Genomic DNA, 14261 nt, shown 5'->3' with positions numbered 1-14261 from the left:
ACCCCTACTGTCCCGCGCTGGCGGCTTACATGCTTTAGATGCATGTATACTGGCCACGAGTGCGGATCCGGCTCCATGCATAGTATGCGCTTAAAGTGCCAAGTGGGGCGGCACACTGACGTACCTAGGTACGTTAGATCACTTCGAGGTACCCATCTCACTTCAAAACAATGCCGAACAACGACCACGGCAGCCAGAAAAGGATCATGTCCTCAGTCACAGTCATATTGAACGTGTACCCGTTATGAAACGATTCACCTGCATTTGTGAATCGACGCTTAGCTGAGGCTCCATCTGCAGACCATACTGTCGCTGTTGACCCACGTCATTCGCTTTCTCCCGCCTTTCATGAGGATTTTAGTCAATGGTAAAGGTCCAGGCCAACCCTGCCAGTGTGACATGTCAAGATTTTGGGTGCGTTTCACCATGTCAACCAGGATCAATAGGAGAGGCCGAGAGTGTCCAATGGGAAATGGGTGGATGAAGATGATTGGTAGACCGCTGAAGTATGTACAACAACAACAAAAGTTCCTCCACGGTGAGCCAAACTTTTTGAGGGGATATCAGAGCCAGATCCCGTCGAAACCAAAAACCGTCTACTTGACTTGACGCCTGCATGTGGTGCCTCTACACGTTGGGGATGCCCTGGTACTCCGCGTAACCGAGCGCAAGGTTCATGTTCTCTGTCACGCATCTCATTAGTGGATCGGTTCATAGCATGCGCAGAGAGGGGGTACGCACGCAGGCACTGAGTAGCAGCTCCCTTGTTGAGGTTGTCCATGGAGACGCAGCTTGGGAGGGTCAGCATGACGGTCATACGTGGAGAGCCACCAGAAAACTTACATGACGACACGCTTGCCAGTGTTGTCAACGGCGAAGCCTCCAATCTCGCAGTGGTGCAGCGAGGACACGGAGCGCACGAGGGGCGCCTCGCCCACGACCTTGACGAGCTTCTCGCCGGCATAGCGGTCCTGGTACAGCTGGCGGATGTCGCGCGAGGTCATGGTCTTGTTGAGCGTGATGTTGATGGTGAGGTGAATGGAACGGAACCAGCTGGCGACGTGGGGGATGAAAGCAACCGAGGTACCGAGGTGGTGGCTGATCTCCCGCTCGTGGACGTGGCCCGTCAGACTGTAGGGAATGAGGTTGTCCTTCAGCAGGTTGACGTCGTTCTTGGGGGACGGCTTCGTGCCGGCGCCCGAGTAGCCCGAAACGCCAAAGACGACAGGCTCCCCGGCGAGGTGCTCGACCAGAGGCGCAATGCCGAGCTGGGCGGCCGTGGCGTAGCATCCGGGGTTGGAGATGCGGGTAGACGGGAAGATGTCGGAGCGCTTGGTGAGCTCGGGCAGTCCGTAGGCCCACTCCTTGTCGAAGCGGTAATCGGCAGAGAGGTCGACGATGACGCTTCCGCCGCTCTTGCCCTTCTGCGATTCGTTGATAGCATCCACGTAGGGCTTGCACACGCCGTTGGGGAGGGCCATGACCCAGCAGTCGATCTCGCCCTTGGCGTCGAGCTGCGCAGCATCCTCGGGCGTCAGGTGTTCGTAGATGACCTTGCGCTTGGTGTATCGCTCAAGCTCCTTGCCGGCGAGCTCTCGTGACGACACATGGCGAAGGTCCATGTAGGGGTGGGCTTCGAAGAGATCGATCAGAGCCTGACCGGTGTATCCACGGGCGCCGATCAGGGCGATGCGGGACGGGACGTCATTCGAGGCATTCTTCTTGTCGAGCGGGGGGTTGGGGTTCGTGGTGGTAGCGTAGCCCTGTCGTTGCTGGCGCACCGGCGTGGATGGCGTGCGGAGACGAGCCGACGGGACGGCCAGAGGCCTCGCCGTCGAGAGGTTACGGGCGTTGTTGATGCTGTGGTTTCGGCCGAGGACAATCGGGCTGGGGCTCGGAGGAGCCACGGACGCAGATCGTCGAAGGAGTTGGCGGGCGCCGGTGCGCGCCGCCATGGAAGTGGAAGACATCATGGGTTCGGGGGCTTCTCAATCCAATTGACTCGCTGGTGAAGGGTGGGGAGTTCAAAAGGGCTAGGAACGGGAAATCGAACGGTGAGAGGTGAAAAGAGGCGGGTGTGGTGGTGAGGCTCAGAATCGACCCCAACCAGTGCGTGCCCGAGATCGGTGGATGAGTCAAGTACCGTACTGCGGAAAGGTGAGGAGGGGCTCCGGTTTTTTTTTTCCTGAGTCCTGAGTCCTGTGTCCTGTGTGACTGCTGTGGCTGAGAGCTGGCCGGCCGTCCATCGACGATGGGTGGCGCAGTACTCTCTTTGCGCTTGGAGATAAGCCTTCCTCCTGCCCTGGGATCGACCAGCCAGTCGGTACTCGTGCGTTGTCTCTGTTGGAGTCAGGGTGCGTATCTCGCCCAATTTACCCTCTGAAAATACACATCCAGCTTGGCTGCGCCTTGTGACATTTCTCCAGCTTTTTGACCCTTGTATCACCAGAGAGAGAGAGAGAGTTTCGACAGCCCGACGGTGAGTACGACGTGACAATTGAAAGATCAGATGTGATGAGTAGACTCTCAGATGCTGGACAAGAAGACAGGAAGCTTCTCCGACGTACCTATTCTAGACACAGCGCCCATGGATAAACGTCAACGTGCCCCCCTCCCTACCTACTGCCGACAAGCACGAGCGTCAGGTGCAGCCAGCGCATTAGCCCCCTCCGCAAACTCCGTGGCGGACCATGATCCCTGTCTGCTCATACCACTCTCTCTGCCCTGAGAATGCTGCTTGGTCATGCGAGTCAACGCCTGGAACAACTGGGGCTGCACTGCATCGTCATCGTTAGTCGCCGCCTCTTGTTGTTGCCATCACATCACTGCGATCAACTGCCATGTCATCCCCACACTTGGCACATCACTCCAGGCCCTGATACCCTCGTCGTCTTCTTCTTCTTCTTATCTACCCCTCTGGCCCCCCTTTCAATCCCACCTTTCGGATTGTGCTCCATCTGCCGTTTCGTTGCGCGCAATGGACCAAAACTAACCCTGCCCATCCCCCACCTCCACACTGTACCATTCGGGCCAAGTGGGACATCACATTCGCGCCTATCGATTTGCCATCTATCCAACCTCGGCGAAGCCCCTGTGCTTTGCAGCTTGCAACCGGGACTCAGCGCCGTCTCTCCAAACACTTTCTCGCCATGCCGGCGCCCAAGACGTATGCAGCCGTCGTGGCTGATGAACAAGACCCCGTCCTCGGCTCGCCACTCAACCCAGCAAACAACTTGAACGCGACGAGTCCCTTCCTTCCCAGCATCGACGGCGACAATGACGAACAAGGCGCAAGGGCAGCAGGTTGGGATGCAGCAGCCGATTTTGACGGCCTTCCCTGGTGGCAGGTCCCATCTGTACGAGGTGCCCCTCCAGCTTCATATGCAGCCAGCTTCTAACCAGATGCCCCATGTCAGGTCACTTGGCTGCTGGTGCCCTTCTTCATTTTCGCCATGGCCTTTGGTGGCATGATTGTTCCGAAACTCAACCTGTGAGTCCGGAGATCCAGGCAGTCCCGTGGCATGGACCCGTGTACTGACGAGGGCTTTCCCCTAGTATCGTCGATTTGGTGTGCCGCAAGCACTTCGCAGACGAAACCTTGCTCGACCCCAACTTTACCTTTATCCCTGTGGTTCTTGGTGCCGACAATCCGCAATGCTTTATACCCGAAGTGAAGAAGAGTGTTTCCGTGTTCACCATGGCCATCAACCTCACCGTCGGTATCTTGTCAGCCTTTACTGCTCCCAAGTTCGGCCAGCTCTCAGACCGGTACGGTCGAACCAAGTTCTTGGCCCTGGCGTCCATTGGCGGCATCAGTGCCGAGATCATCACCATCCTCTGCGCCAAGTACCCAGATGTAGTCCACTACAACTGGCTCATCCTTGCTGCCGTCTGCGATGGCTTGACAGGTTCATTTACCGCCGGCGGCATCCTCAGCAACTCCTATGCGAGCGACTGCACGCCCCCCTCGAAACGCGCCGTGGTCATCGGTCGCCTCCACGCCTGTCTCTTCACCGGCCTGGCCGTCGGACCCCTCCTCGCAGGCTTTCTTGTGGCCGCAACGGGCACCCTCCTCTCCGTGTTCTATGCCCTGTTAATCTGCCACATCTTCTTCCTTTTCTTCGTTGGCTTTGTTGTGCCCGAGTCGCTGTCCCAGCAGCGCCGACTCCGCGCGCAAAAAGAGCACGCCGAGAAGCAGGACGATCACAGCGCTCGCGGGACCTGGCTTGCTCCTCTGCACGTGGCGAACGTCCTGGCGCCTCTCAAGGCCCTCTGGCCGACCAAGGCCGGCAGCTCGCCCGCTCTGCGCAGGAACCTGGTGGCGCTCGCGACCATCGACATGATCATTGCGGGCGTCGCCATGAGCATCGGCACCGTCCTCCTGCTCTACTGCGAGTCCGACGACACCTGGGGCTGGGGCACGGTCGAGAGCTCGCGTTTCATCTCGCTCCTGTCCTGGGTGCGCGTGTTCGTCCTGCTCGCCATCCTCCCCGCCATCAACTACATCTTCCGCGTCCGCCCCAACGCACGCCGCGCCCGCGCAACCGGCACGGCCGTCCCCGACGCCAACCAGGGCGCCGACACGCTCGACATTTGGCTGCTGCGCACCGCCCTCGTGTCCGACATTCTCGGCAGCACGGGCTACATGCTCGCCCGCCACGAGGGCGTCTTCGTCTTCGCCGGCATGCTGACCGCCATGGGTGGACTCGGCGGCGCCACCGTCCAGGCCACCCTTACGAAGCACGTGCCCTCTCAACAGGTCGGCCAGCTGCTGGGCGCCATCGGACTGCTGCAGGCGCTGTCGAGGATCGTGGGGCCCATCGCCTTCAACAGCCTCTACGCCGTGACTGTGGGCAGCTTCGACACGGCCATCTTTGCGCTGCTGGCTAGCCTGTTCTTGCTCGCCTTCTTGGCCACGTGGTTGGTCAGGCCGCATGGTATGCTCCAGTCGCGTGTCTTTTATTCGTCGTTTTTTTCTTTTGCTAATGCATTGTGCAGTCTACTTGAAGCATGACGAAGAGCCTGCCGGGGAGGACGAGCCTCTTCTGCAAGAGCAGCGTGGTAGGTCTGCTGTCGGGTCGCAGGTCGCAGCCAGTGGGTGATCTGACCGTACTTCACCTGACGTTGAGGGAAAGTGTTTTTATTCGGTGCAAGGGTGCGGAGCGCGGGCGTTATGGTTACAGCATACACGGAAAGTGACATCACCGGGTAGAGGGGTGCATTTACGGTGATTGGTTCGTTGGATCAGGGAGACAGAGTTGGTTGCATTACACGAGATTTCTCTGTTCATGGTCTCACACAGTAGACAGACAGGCCATGTTGTAAGCTATTTTGAAGATGCATAACATGTAAGACAACCTGCCTTTGCTCTCGCGCGTGGGAGACTTCGGACGGCGGAAGGCCCCTGATGGGCCGTCTGAATGCTGCAGTCCTACTGCAAAAAAGTCATGGACTCAGAAATTGCCTCGGTCCAGGCATGACAGGAATGTGGTTGGATTCTCGTATTGTCTGCAGCCATGTCCCTCATGCATCCATCTCTACATCCCCCTCATCAGCTCCTGCAAAGAAATCGGCTTCCTCACAGCATTATTCAGTCCTTCGTTGTATGACACCCAAACCCTCAACGGCTGATCCTGCGCCGTCCTGCCAGCACCATGCCCCTCTCCCTCCCCCTCCTGCAGCGGCTTCTCCTCAATGACGCGCCCGAAAAAGTCCTTCCTGACCCGGTCTGCGAGCGCCAGGACCTTGAGGCGCTTTTGCTCGATAGCCTCCTTTTCCACACGGGTCGAGGGCACGTCGTGACCAAGAGGGTTTCCGCCCTGGAAGCGAGCCTGGCGCGCCTCGTTCTCGCGGCGGACAATGCTGGCCTGCAGCTCCTGGTCGAGGACCTGACGGACGGCATATCGCGTAGGCGCCTGCACGGACAGGACGGAGGTGGCTGTCTCGTAGACGGCCAAGGCATCGAGATCCCTGTGCATTGTGAGTATAGGGGGCCTGGGTGTACGGATCAGATGGACACTTACGGCTCGAGTCGATAGACCCATTGCGGCGTCCGGTTAAAGGCAGAATCGGTCTCAATTTTGCCCCTTTGTAGAGTGATGCCGACGTCCACCATGATCTCCGCAGCGCGCTTGACCATGGCCTTCTCCGCATCCTTGCGCACGCTCGCAATGCCCTTCTGATCTCCACCGCCGCCCACGACGACGGGCTTGACGTCTGGGGAAACGAGCCGGACAAGGTATGGGAGGAACTCGGCGGCAACGTCCTCGGGGCTGCGAAAAGACCGCATCAGCGTTGGGCTGAGCTGCGCCTGGATCGCTTGGAGCATGGCACGGTTTTCCTTCTCGGCCTGGTAAGCTTCAAAATCTGCCCTGGGGCCGGAGAAGGGCACTGTCGCCGCGTCGTCGTCGGCCGCCCCGCCCCATTTCTTGTCGTAGCCCATGGCGACGACGTGTCGTTTGGGCGAAGCGAACAGGCTGTGACAGGCGAGGACTGGCAGGCCAAGGTACGGCGCAAGCTCCCAGTCCTGGCTCGCGAAGAGACGCGAAGAACATGCGTCGTGGAACTGCAGCCAGTCGTAGGCCTCATTAGGTTTCGAGAGGAAGGAGTCGTCGTTGAACTCCCGGTTGGGGTACTCCAGCATGATGTCTGTGACGATCTTGTCAATTTCTCCGCTCGTGTTGACCATTTGCTGAAGGCGTTCCATGGAGTGCTTCTTCTGATACTCGGCAAAACCGAGCTGCGCCTTGGGTTGTTCGTGCTGGTTTGTTGCAGTTTTCGAGGTATCGAGAGCGGCCTTGGGAAAACCACCGCCTTCCTGGAAGACCCGTGCGACAATGTCTTTCGCGCTGCCTCTTCCCGTGCCGCGGGCGCCGCCTGCTCCGTTGGAGAGCTCTTGCACGACGTGCTTGTCGAGCCATTGCCGCGTCAGTCGTGGGGTGCTCTCTGTTGCGGCAGCTCTATAACGTCCTGCAACCCATTCACCTACCACCATGACACCTCGCAAGTCACCCTCGGCACCACTCTGGGCGCCTCGCTTTGCATCATTGCCAGTTGCCATACCCCATGCGGCCTCGCAGATCTTCCTCGCGGCGTCCTTGTCGCAAGGAACACCCTCTTTGTCGAATACAGACTTGAGCCGCGTAACGACCGACTCAATTGTAGGCTTGCCGACATGTATGACCTCTGCAAGACCGGATTGTCGAAGGGGCCGAAGAGAGGGGTGATACACATCGTTACAAATCAAGATGAGGGGCCGCATCAACCGGAAGTCGTCGCCCTTCTTCTTTTTGTGGCTTGTACTGCCCGCAGCCCCCGAATTCTTCTGATCGAGGAGCACGAGGTCGATCAGTGCCTTGACGAAACCACCCTCCCCCGAGGCTCCAGATCCGCTCACCGCTCCGTCCACCTCATCGACGATGACGCAAGCTGGGCGGGCGACTTTGGCCTGCTGCCCATCGCTACCGGTCTTTCTGTTGGCGACTGTTCGAACACTCTCAGTGCCTAGGCTTGTCCTGATGCGGTTCTTCACCACATCGCGACTCCTGTCGTCACTGGCATTGATCTCCATGACTTCGTACCCAGCCTGCCTCGCGCAGACGTGCGCTAACGTTGTCTTGCCGAGTCCAGGGGGGCCTGTCAACATCAGGATTTTGCGATGTGGTTTCTCCTCGACGGTGGCGTCTTTTGCAGCTGGCCTACGCACGATTGGGGCCTTGTTCGTAGCGCCAGGAAACACGATAGGATCCCAGCGCTTCAACCACCGCAACACTGTCCGATTCGTGCTGTCGTCACCGCAAAGGTCCATGAATGTCCGTGCTCGGTACTTCTCGGTCCATAGAAGGGATTTCTTAGGTTTCTTGTGCCCAATCTGAGTCCCCTCAATTGAAGGAAGAGGCTCCGAGGCGATGTTTTCGGGAACCCTGGGACGAGATCGAGCTTCCGAGATCTCCAAGGCAGCAGCATCCTTCAACTCGTTGATGTCTACGCCATAGTAGCCTCGTTTTGCCCGACCCTCCTTGGTCTTTGTCCTCGCCGCTATAATTGTCTCGTACGAGTCAATTGCGTTCGGTTTACGCTGCTGCAGGGTCATGGCTTTGCCTGTGGAGGTGCGGATGGTATACGTCCGCCGGTTCGAGCTTTGCAAGATTCCCAGGTCGTCGAAAGGCAGCAGGTCGGGAACTTGAGAGCCATCGTATAGGTTGAGACTGTCCGGTGGCGGTATGAATGGTACCGTCTGTGTTGAAGCTGGATCGCCGGTTCGTGTTGTTTCGACAGGTATCGAATCGTCTTGCGGCGTGTATGATCGTTGCTGGAAGGATGGAAATGGGAGTGCGGTGCCGGTCAGGATTTTCTTCAATGGTGGTTCTTTGCCCCCTTCATCTTCCGAACTTTCAGAATCGTCTTCCAGCAGAAAACCGCTCTGCATTTTGGCCTTTGGTCGAGGAGCCGCATCTTGTACCGGACGGGGTCTTTTTGGATTGGGAGGGGACGATGGTGCTGGGTAGTGGATAGGAGAGGACGCGGTGAGCATGGCGACGACTGTACTTGAGATCTGGTCTCTGCAGAGCGACCAAGGGCTCTTCGAAAATCGAGGTGTTGAGGCTACTAGGTAAACAATTTCGACTCTTATTTGGTGGTTCGGATTGGCAGTGTTGGCTCGACTGGGGCAAGGAAAGGGAAAGACACTTCAAAGGTGTCCCGCGGCGCCGCGCGACGCGACTTGACGCGACCAGTCCAATCCCTGTAAGTGGTTTCCGATACGACACACAGTGTCTTTCATATTCGGCACACTGCTTTGCACAAGGTCGAAGTCGTTGGTCTAATGCTGCCTTTTCAGACCAATTAAGCTAATGCTCTATCTTCACACGATTTCTACAGCTCCTGCAGAGCTTTCTTATAGATCTCCGCCTCGGCCACCATGTCTTCCATGCTCCTCGGTTTCCTTGCACTATCGTCAATGTGAGGGAACGCGCCCCCTGGACGTGGCCTGGCTCCTTTCTCCCGGACCACGGCATCCCATAGCGCGCCGCCAACATTTCCCTCCTCGCTAGTCATTTGTTCATAGATCTCATCCTTGGGCCCCGGGTCCTTGCTTGTCTCACCTGGAATCCGGGGCAGAATATGCACATGAACGTGCGGCACTGTCTGGCCCGCGCCAGCACCGTCTTGGAGGGCAATGTTGAAGGCCCCAGCCTCGGGCGGGGCATGTGACGGCGATGATGATCCATCTGACGATGCCTTGAAGTAGTGCCGCGCCAGCATCTTCTGCACGCGCTGCGTCGTCGTGAAGAGGTCCGTCACTTCAGGTGTTGTGAGGTCCGTCAGGCGCTTATGCGGCCGGAGTGGACAGACCAGGACGTGGCCAGGGAGAAGAGGCTTCAGGTTGACGACGGCAAAGCAATGAGGCGTTCTCAGAAAGACCTGGTGCCGTTCGTAAGTGTTGCGTTCAACACAGTACTGACTGGAGCCCTCGGGCTGAGTTGGCTCACCTGTTGTGTAACCTCAAACGCTCCGAAGAAGATTTTGTCCTGCGAACTCATAGCTTCTCGTGAGACACCAGAAAAAGCACGACTGCTCAGTGCTGTCGAAGATTTCAGGGCAAACATGGAGTTAGTCCTATGCAACTGTATTGAAAGACCGAGGCAGGGTTCTTTGGGTTCAGTTTTGCCTAAGCGTCGTTGGTCCACTCAATGGAGGTTTGTCAATACGTCAACGGACTGATGCGGCCGCCTGGCTTTGGCTGCAGAAGGGCCATTGCCTACTGTGTTTATTGGTCGATGGGCACTGTAACAACAGTAGTGGTCTACAACCGTCAATCTTCAACTGGTACATTGTTCTGTTCGACCTCACAACTACAACCATGACCAGTCAAGTATTCGCTTTTCTAGCATTAATGTGACACGTACTACCCAAAGTTCCTTCTCATGTACAGCCAGATTGCGGTGGCTACACAAGTGAAGGTGCGAGGGGGAATGGCATCAATCACTACGGGACCATAGCCCCCTGTATTCGCGGGGGCAGCAATCGAGGAAGGATGGTTGTCTTAACACAATGAAATCTGCCAGGAAATGGCTGTCTATACCCGAGCCCTAATAGACCCGACTCGCTGTAACCTCATCTACTGATACAATCCATATACACGTTGTCTTTTTACCCCCTTGCTTACAGAGCTACATCTCCTGCTCCGAGCACTCGACCTTGGGAGCTGAAAAACTTCTTAGACTCCGCACAGCGTTCGCTCTTGCAGCCAGGGCATCTCAGCTCCATCTGCGGCGAACAAGCAATGCCACTGTCAAGGTGAGCCTTGGCAATATCGGCCAGCGCACGGATGAAGACCGGGCTGCCGTTGAGACTGTCGACACGCTTCACAGTATCCGGAGAGCCGGAGTCCGGGATAACTTCCTTGTCGATCTCATACAGCGTCTCGATATGGTCAGAAGTAAAGGCGATGGGAATAAGGACGAGGTCCTTCTGGCCCTTGTGGACATAGCCCTCAACAGTGTCCGAAGTCTGGGGGCCAAGCCACGCCGAAGGGCCAACTTGAGACTGCCAGCAGAGACGGTAGGGGTTTGAGAACTTGAGCCGCTGCATGACAGCGTAGACTGTGGCGGCAACCTCGGGCGGGTAGGGGTCGCCTCGGTTGACCACAGACATGGGCAGACTGTGTGCGGAGAAGAGCAGGACAGCGTCCTTGCGACGCTCTTCGGGGTACTCAAGTAGCTTTTTCTCGATGTTCTGCGCAAACGCCTCTACCAGACCTGAGTGAACGGGCCATCGGTCGATGACACTCCAGTTGATGGTACCGTCGCCAGGAACGCCTGAGGCCGCATCCTTGCCCTCTAGTCTTTGTCTCCATTTCCACAGCTCATTGATGCTGCTCCCTGTGGTCGAGCAAGAGTATTGCGGGTATTGAGTGAATGCGACAGCTCGACCTCCCTTGCCACGACCAAACCCGTCGTCCAGCAGTCGGTTGTACATTTCTTCTGTCAAGGGGTTGGCATATCGGAACGCAACGTAAGGCTTGTGCGGTGCTGTCTCGGGAGAGATTTTGTCGAGAATCTTGCACATCTCCTCGTTCTGGTACTCGGACCACTTGCGGATGGGGGAGCCTCCGCCAATTTCAGCATATTGTTTTTGAATCTTGGGCGTCCGTCTTTGCGAAATCAGAGGACCAACATAGTTCTGGAAACGACCGAGGGGAATCAAATCGCCATCCGCCTAGATAGAGGCTTCAGTTAGGCAATCGAAAGACACGTCCACGGATAGACTTACAAAGAGTCGACTCAAGAAGTCTCCAACTTCATCTGTCGTTTGAGGACCGCCCATGTTGAGAAAGACCATGGCCGTCGGGCCTTTCGACCCCGTCGCATCCTGTGTGACTGGTGGCACCGTCGCAAGCTTTCGCGATTGGCTTGCGAGGTGCTTCGGGAGCATGAGCTTTCGAGAAGACGTGGCTGCCGGTGTCTTGGCCAAGCTCTTAGAGAGCTGCGCCGCTGAGCGTCGCATTGCCATTGTCGATGAGGAAGATCAGTACAGGTCCTGAATAGACAATGGAATTCGGGTTAAGCTGAACGAGGGGATTCCAGGGATCGGCGCCGCGCGTTTTGTACGAGTAATAACGTTTCGCTTGTGTTGTACAATAGTGTGGAATGGTCTGACTTTCTCGAGGCCACTAATCCCACGAAAGCATCATGATGCGTATTGGAGCGCTAGCGCAGCAACCATGCTGCTCCGAGGTCTTAGCCCGGTACTTGTCCACAAGACTACGGGCGCACCATCTTGAAAGTACCTGACTCCTCTGCAAATGCCGAGCGAATCACAAGGGACGTAATCCAGTTCCAATCCGGCACGTGACTGCGCGTTTGTTCCTGGAGCCCGGGCACGTGCCCTCACACCTGGTCGCGTCTGCCTGGAGTTTGTCCCATAGACACCATGAGCTGAGGCCTCTAAGCCATCAAGTGTGGTCAATTGATTGTTTCCTCTTTCTGCACAACCACCATCAACGCTTCCAAAAACCTTCATTGCTTCCTATAACCAGATTTTTGTAGCGATGGCCGACAGAGATGATTACAGGAGGGAAGAAGATGAAGAAGCAGATGAGGAGGTTGAGAATGTAAGTCCTGGCACAGTCTCACCCCATGCATCAGTGCTCACCCATCCAAGGACTACAAAAGCCAAAACGACGCGATCATTTTGGCTATAGATGTGAGCGATACAATGTTGGAGCAACCGCCAGCTTCGACATCACGAAAGGCCGATAAGGACAGTGCTGTTCAAGCAGCCCTGAAATGCGCGTATCAACTTATGCAACAACGTATCATCGCCAGTCCAAAAGACATGATGGGAATTCTGTTCTTTGGCACTGAAAAGTCGAAATTTCAGGAGCACAGCGGACGGAGTGGTCTAGGCTACCCTCACTGTTACCTTCACACTGACCTTGACATACCTGCCGCCGAAGATGTCAAAGCTCTTAAAGCCCTGGTCGAGGATGAGGAGGATGAGGAGGGCGTCTTGATACCGTCCTCTACAGAAAAGGTGCAAATGGCGAATGTGTTCTTCTGCGCCAATCAGATCTTTACCACCAAGGCGGCAAACTACAGCAGCCGTCGTCTGTTCATACTCACAGATAACGACAGTCCACACCCTTCAGACAAGGCGGCCAAATCAGCTGCTGCGGTCAGAGCCAAAGATCTCTACGACCTCGGAGTCAACATTGAGTTGTTCCCCATTACTCGGGGAGATAACGAGTTTGATCTGGCTAAATTCTACGATGTGAGCTGGTGCCTTCACTGGTGTCGAGTTGGGCGCGTGGCTGACAAGCGCAGGACATCATCTACCGCGACGCGAATGCTGAAGCAAACCATTCTGAGGTGCGGTACTCGAAGACGGCTGATGGACTCAGTCTCCTGAATTCTCTCATATCCAACATCAACTCAAAGCAGGTGGCAAAGCGTGCTCTCTTTTCAAGCGTTCCTCTGGAAATAGCACCTGGTCTGAGGATCTCAATCAAAGGCTACAACATATTACACCACCAAGAACCAGCAAGAAGCTGCTACGTCTGGCTTGAGGGCGAGAAGCCGCAGATTGTTGCGGGTGAGACCACGCGCATCTCCGAAGACACTGCCCGCACGGTCGAGAAGTCCGAGACGAAGAAGGCGTACAAGTTTGGCGGCGAGTACATCTACTTCTCGCCAGAGGACCAGAAGCGTGCCAAAGATTTCGGACCACCCGTCATCCGTATCATCGGGTTCAAGAGCCGTGCCCAGATTCCATTTTGGTCGAGCGTGAAGAAGTCAACGTTCATCTTCCCGAGCGAGGAAGACTTTGTTGGCTCTACTCGTGTGTTTTCGGCACTCTGGCAGAAACTGCTCAAGTCCAACAAGGTTGCCATTGCCTGGTGCATCATTCGCGCCAATGCGACGCCAGTCTTGAACGCTATCATCCCATCTCACGAGAGTACGGAGGAAAGCAATGCGACACCATTCCTTCCCGCAGGTCTCTGGCTCTACCCGCTTCCCTTTGCTGATGACTTGCGTGGAGGTCCGGCTACAGATGGTACTGAGCCCCCTCGTGCCTCGAATGAGCTCGTCGACCAGATGCGGGTTATCGTCCAGCAACTCCAGCTTCCCAAAGCCATGTACAATCCAATGCGATACCCAAACCCCGGCCTACAGTGGCACTACAAAATCTTACAGGCGCTCGCGCTCGAGGAGGAAGTACCAGAAGTGCCCGAAGACCTGACCTTGCCGAAGCACAAGGCTATCAACAAGCGTTCCGGTGGCTATCTGCAGGATTGGGCTGAGACGCTTCAGGAGGAGACCCAAAAGACGGCCAAGACGATCAAGACCAAACGCGAGGCGGACGATGACGCTGACGATGTCAAGCCAGCCAAGAAGGTCAAGGCTTCCTCCACAAAACCATCGGCTTCTGGAATGACAGATGCCCAGGTTCGGGCGGCAGCCACTGCTGGATCGCTCACCAAGATGGTTGTTGCCGATCTGAAGGACTTGCTCGCGATGAAAGGGCTTAGCATATCGGGTAAAAAGGCTGATTTAGTGGAGAGGCTCGAGCAGTGGGCTGAGGAGACGTCCTAGCTAGGATAGAAGTCTTGTTTACGTCGCTTTGTGTATTTACTCGGACGAGCATGGAGTTCGGATTCAACTTGAAGGAATGCAGATAGGCTTGGGGGCACAGTGCTTGCTAGGTAACTAAGTGATGCAGGTCTGCCTCGGTGCTCGGCGGCAGTCAACATTGTCGAC

The 14261-nt window shown here is 56.4% G+C and overlaps 5 protein-coding genes across 5 annotated transcripts; 2 read left to right on the top strand and 3 right to left on the bottom strand.

The window, feature by feature from the left end:
• Positions 1-627: 627 nt before the first annotated feature.
• On the bottom strand, positions 628-1973 carry ARG6_2 (Protein arg-6, mitochondrial; the record flags this gene model as incomplete). Its single annotated transcript, XM_028640779.1, has 3 exons — positions 628-683; positions 742-791; positions 844-1973. 3 exons carry the CDS (start codon positions 1971-1973, stop codon positions 628-630), a joined length of 1236 nt encoding a protein of 411 aa, XP_028495059.1.
• Positions 1974-3149: 1176 nt separating this feature from the next.
• Positions 3150-5102, top strand: D7B24_006652 (uncharacterized protein; the record flags this gene model as incomplete). Its single annotated transcript, XM_028640778.1, has 4 exons — positions 3150-3356; positions 3417-3490; positions 3556-4937; positions 4999-5102. 4 exons carry the CDS (start codon positions 3150-3152, stop codon positions 5100-5102), a joined length of 1767 nt encoding a protein of 588 aa, XP_028495058.1.
• A 435-nt stretch (positions 5103-5537) lies between these two features.
• On the bottom strand, positions 5538-8428 carry D7B24_006651 (uncharacterized protein; the record flags this gene model as incomplete). The annotated part of the gene is made up of 2 exons (XM_028640777.1): positions 5538-5970; positions 6024-8428. The coding sequence occupies 2 exons, from the start codon at positions 8426-8428 to the stop codon at positions 5538-5540; spliced, it is 2838 nt and encodes a 945-aa protein (XP_028495057.1).
• A 446-nt stretch (positions 8429-8874) lies between these two features.
• Positions 8875-11514, bottom strand: HEM15 (ferrochelatase hem15; the record flags this gene model as incomplete). The annotated part of the gene is made up of 4 exons (XM_028640776.1): positions 8875-9423; positions 9492-9618; positions 10169-11220; positions 11275-11514. The coding sequence occupies 4 exons, from the start codon at positions 11512-11514 to the stop codon at positions 8875-8877; spliced, it is 1968 nt and encodes a 655-aa protein (XP_028495056.1).
• Positions 11515-12052: 538 nt separating this feature from the next.
• XRCC6 (X-ray repair cross-complementing protein 6) lies at positions 12053-14096 on the top strand (the record flags this gene model as incomplete). The annotated part of the gene is made up of 3 exons (XM_028640775.1): positions 12053-12115; positions 12166-12774; positions 12828-14096. 3 exons carry the CDS (start codon positions 12053-12055, stop codon positions 14094-14096), a joined length of 1941 nt encoding a protein of 646 aa, XP_028495055.1.
• Positions 14097-14261: the final 165 nt, after the last annotated feature.

The sequence above is a fragment of the Verticillium nonalfalfae genome (assembly GCF_003724135.2).
Source record: "Verticillium nonalfalfae strain VnAa140/NRRL 66861 chromosome Unknown scaffold_49, whole genome shotgun sequence".
Lineage (NCBI taxonomy): Eukaryota > Fungi > Ascomycota > Sordariomycetes > Glomerellales > Plectosphaerellaceae > Verticillium > Verticillium nonalfalfae.
The sequence above is the reverse complement of the archived record's forward strand: the minus strand, read 5'-3'. Positions and strand labels throughout refer to the sequence as shown.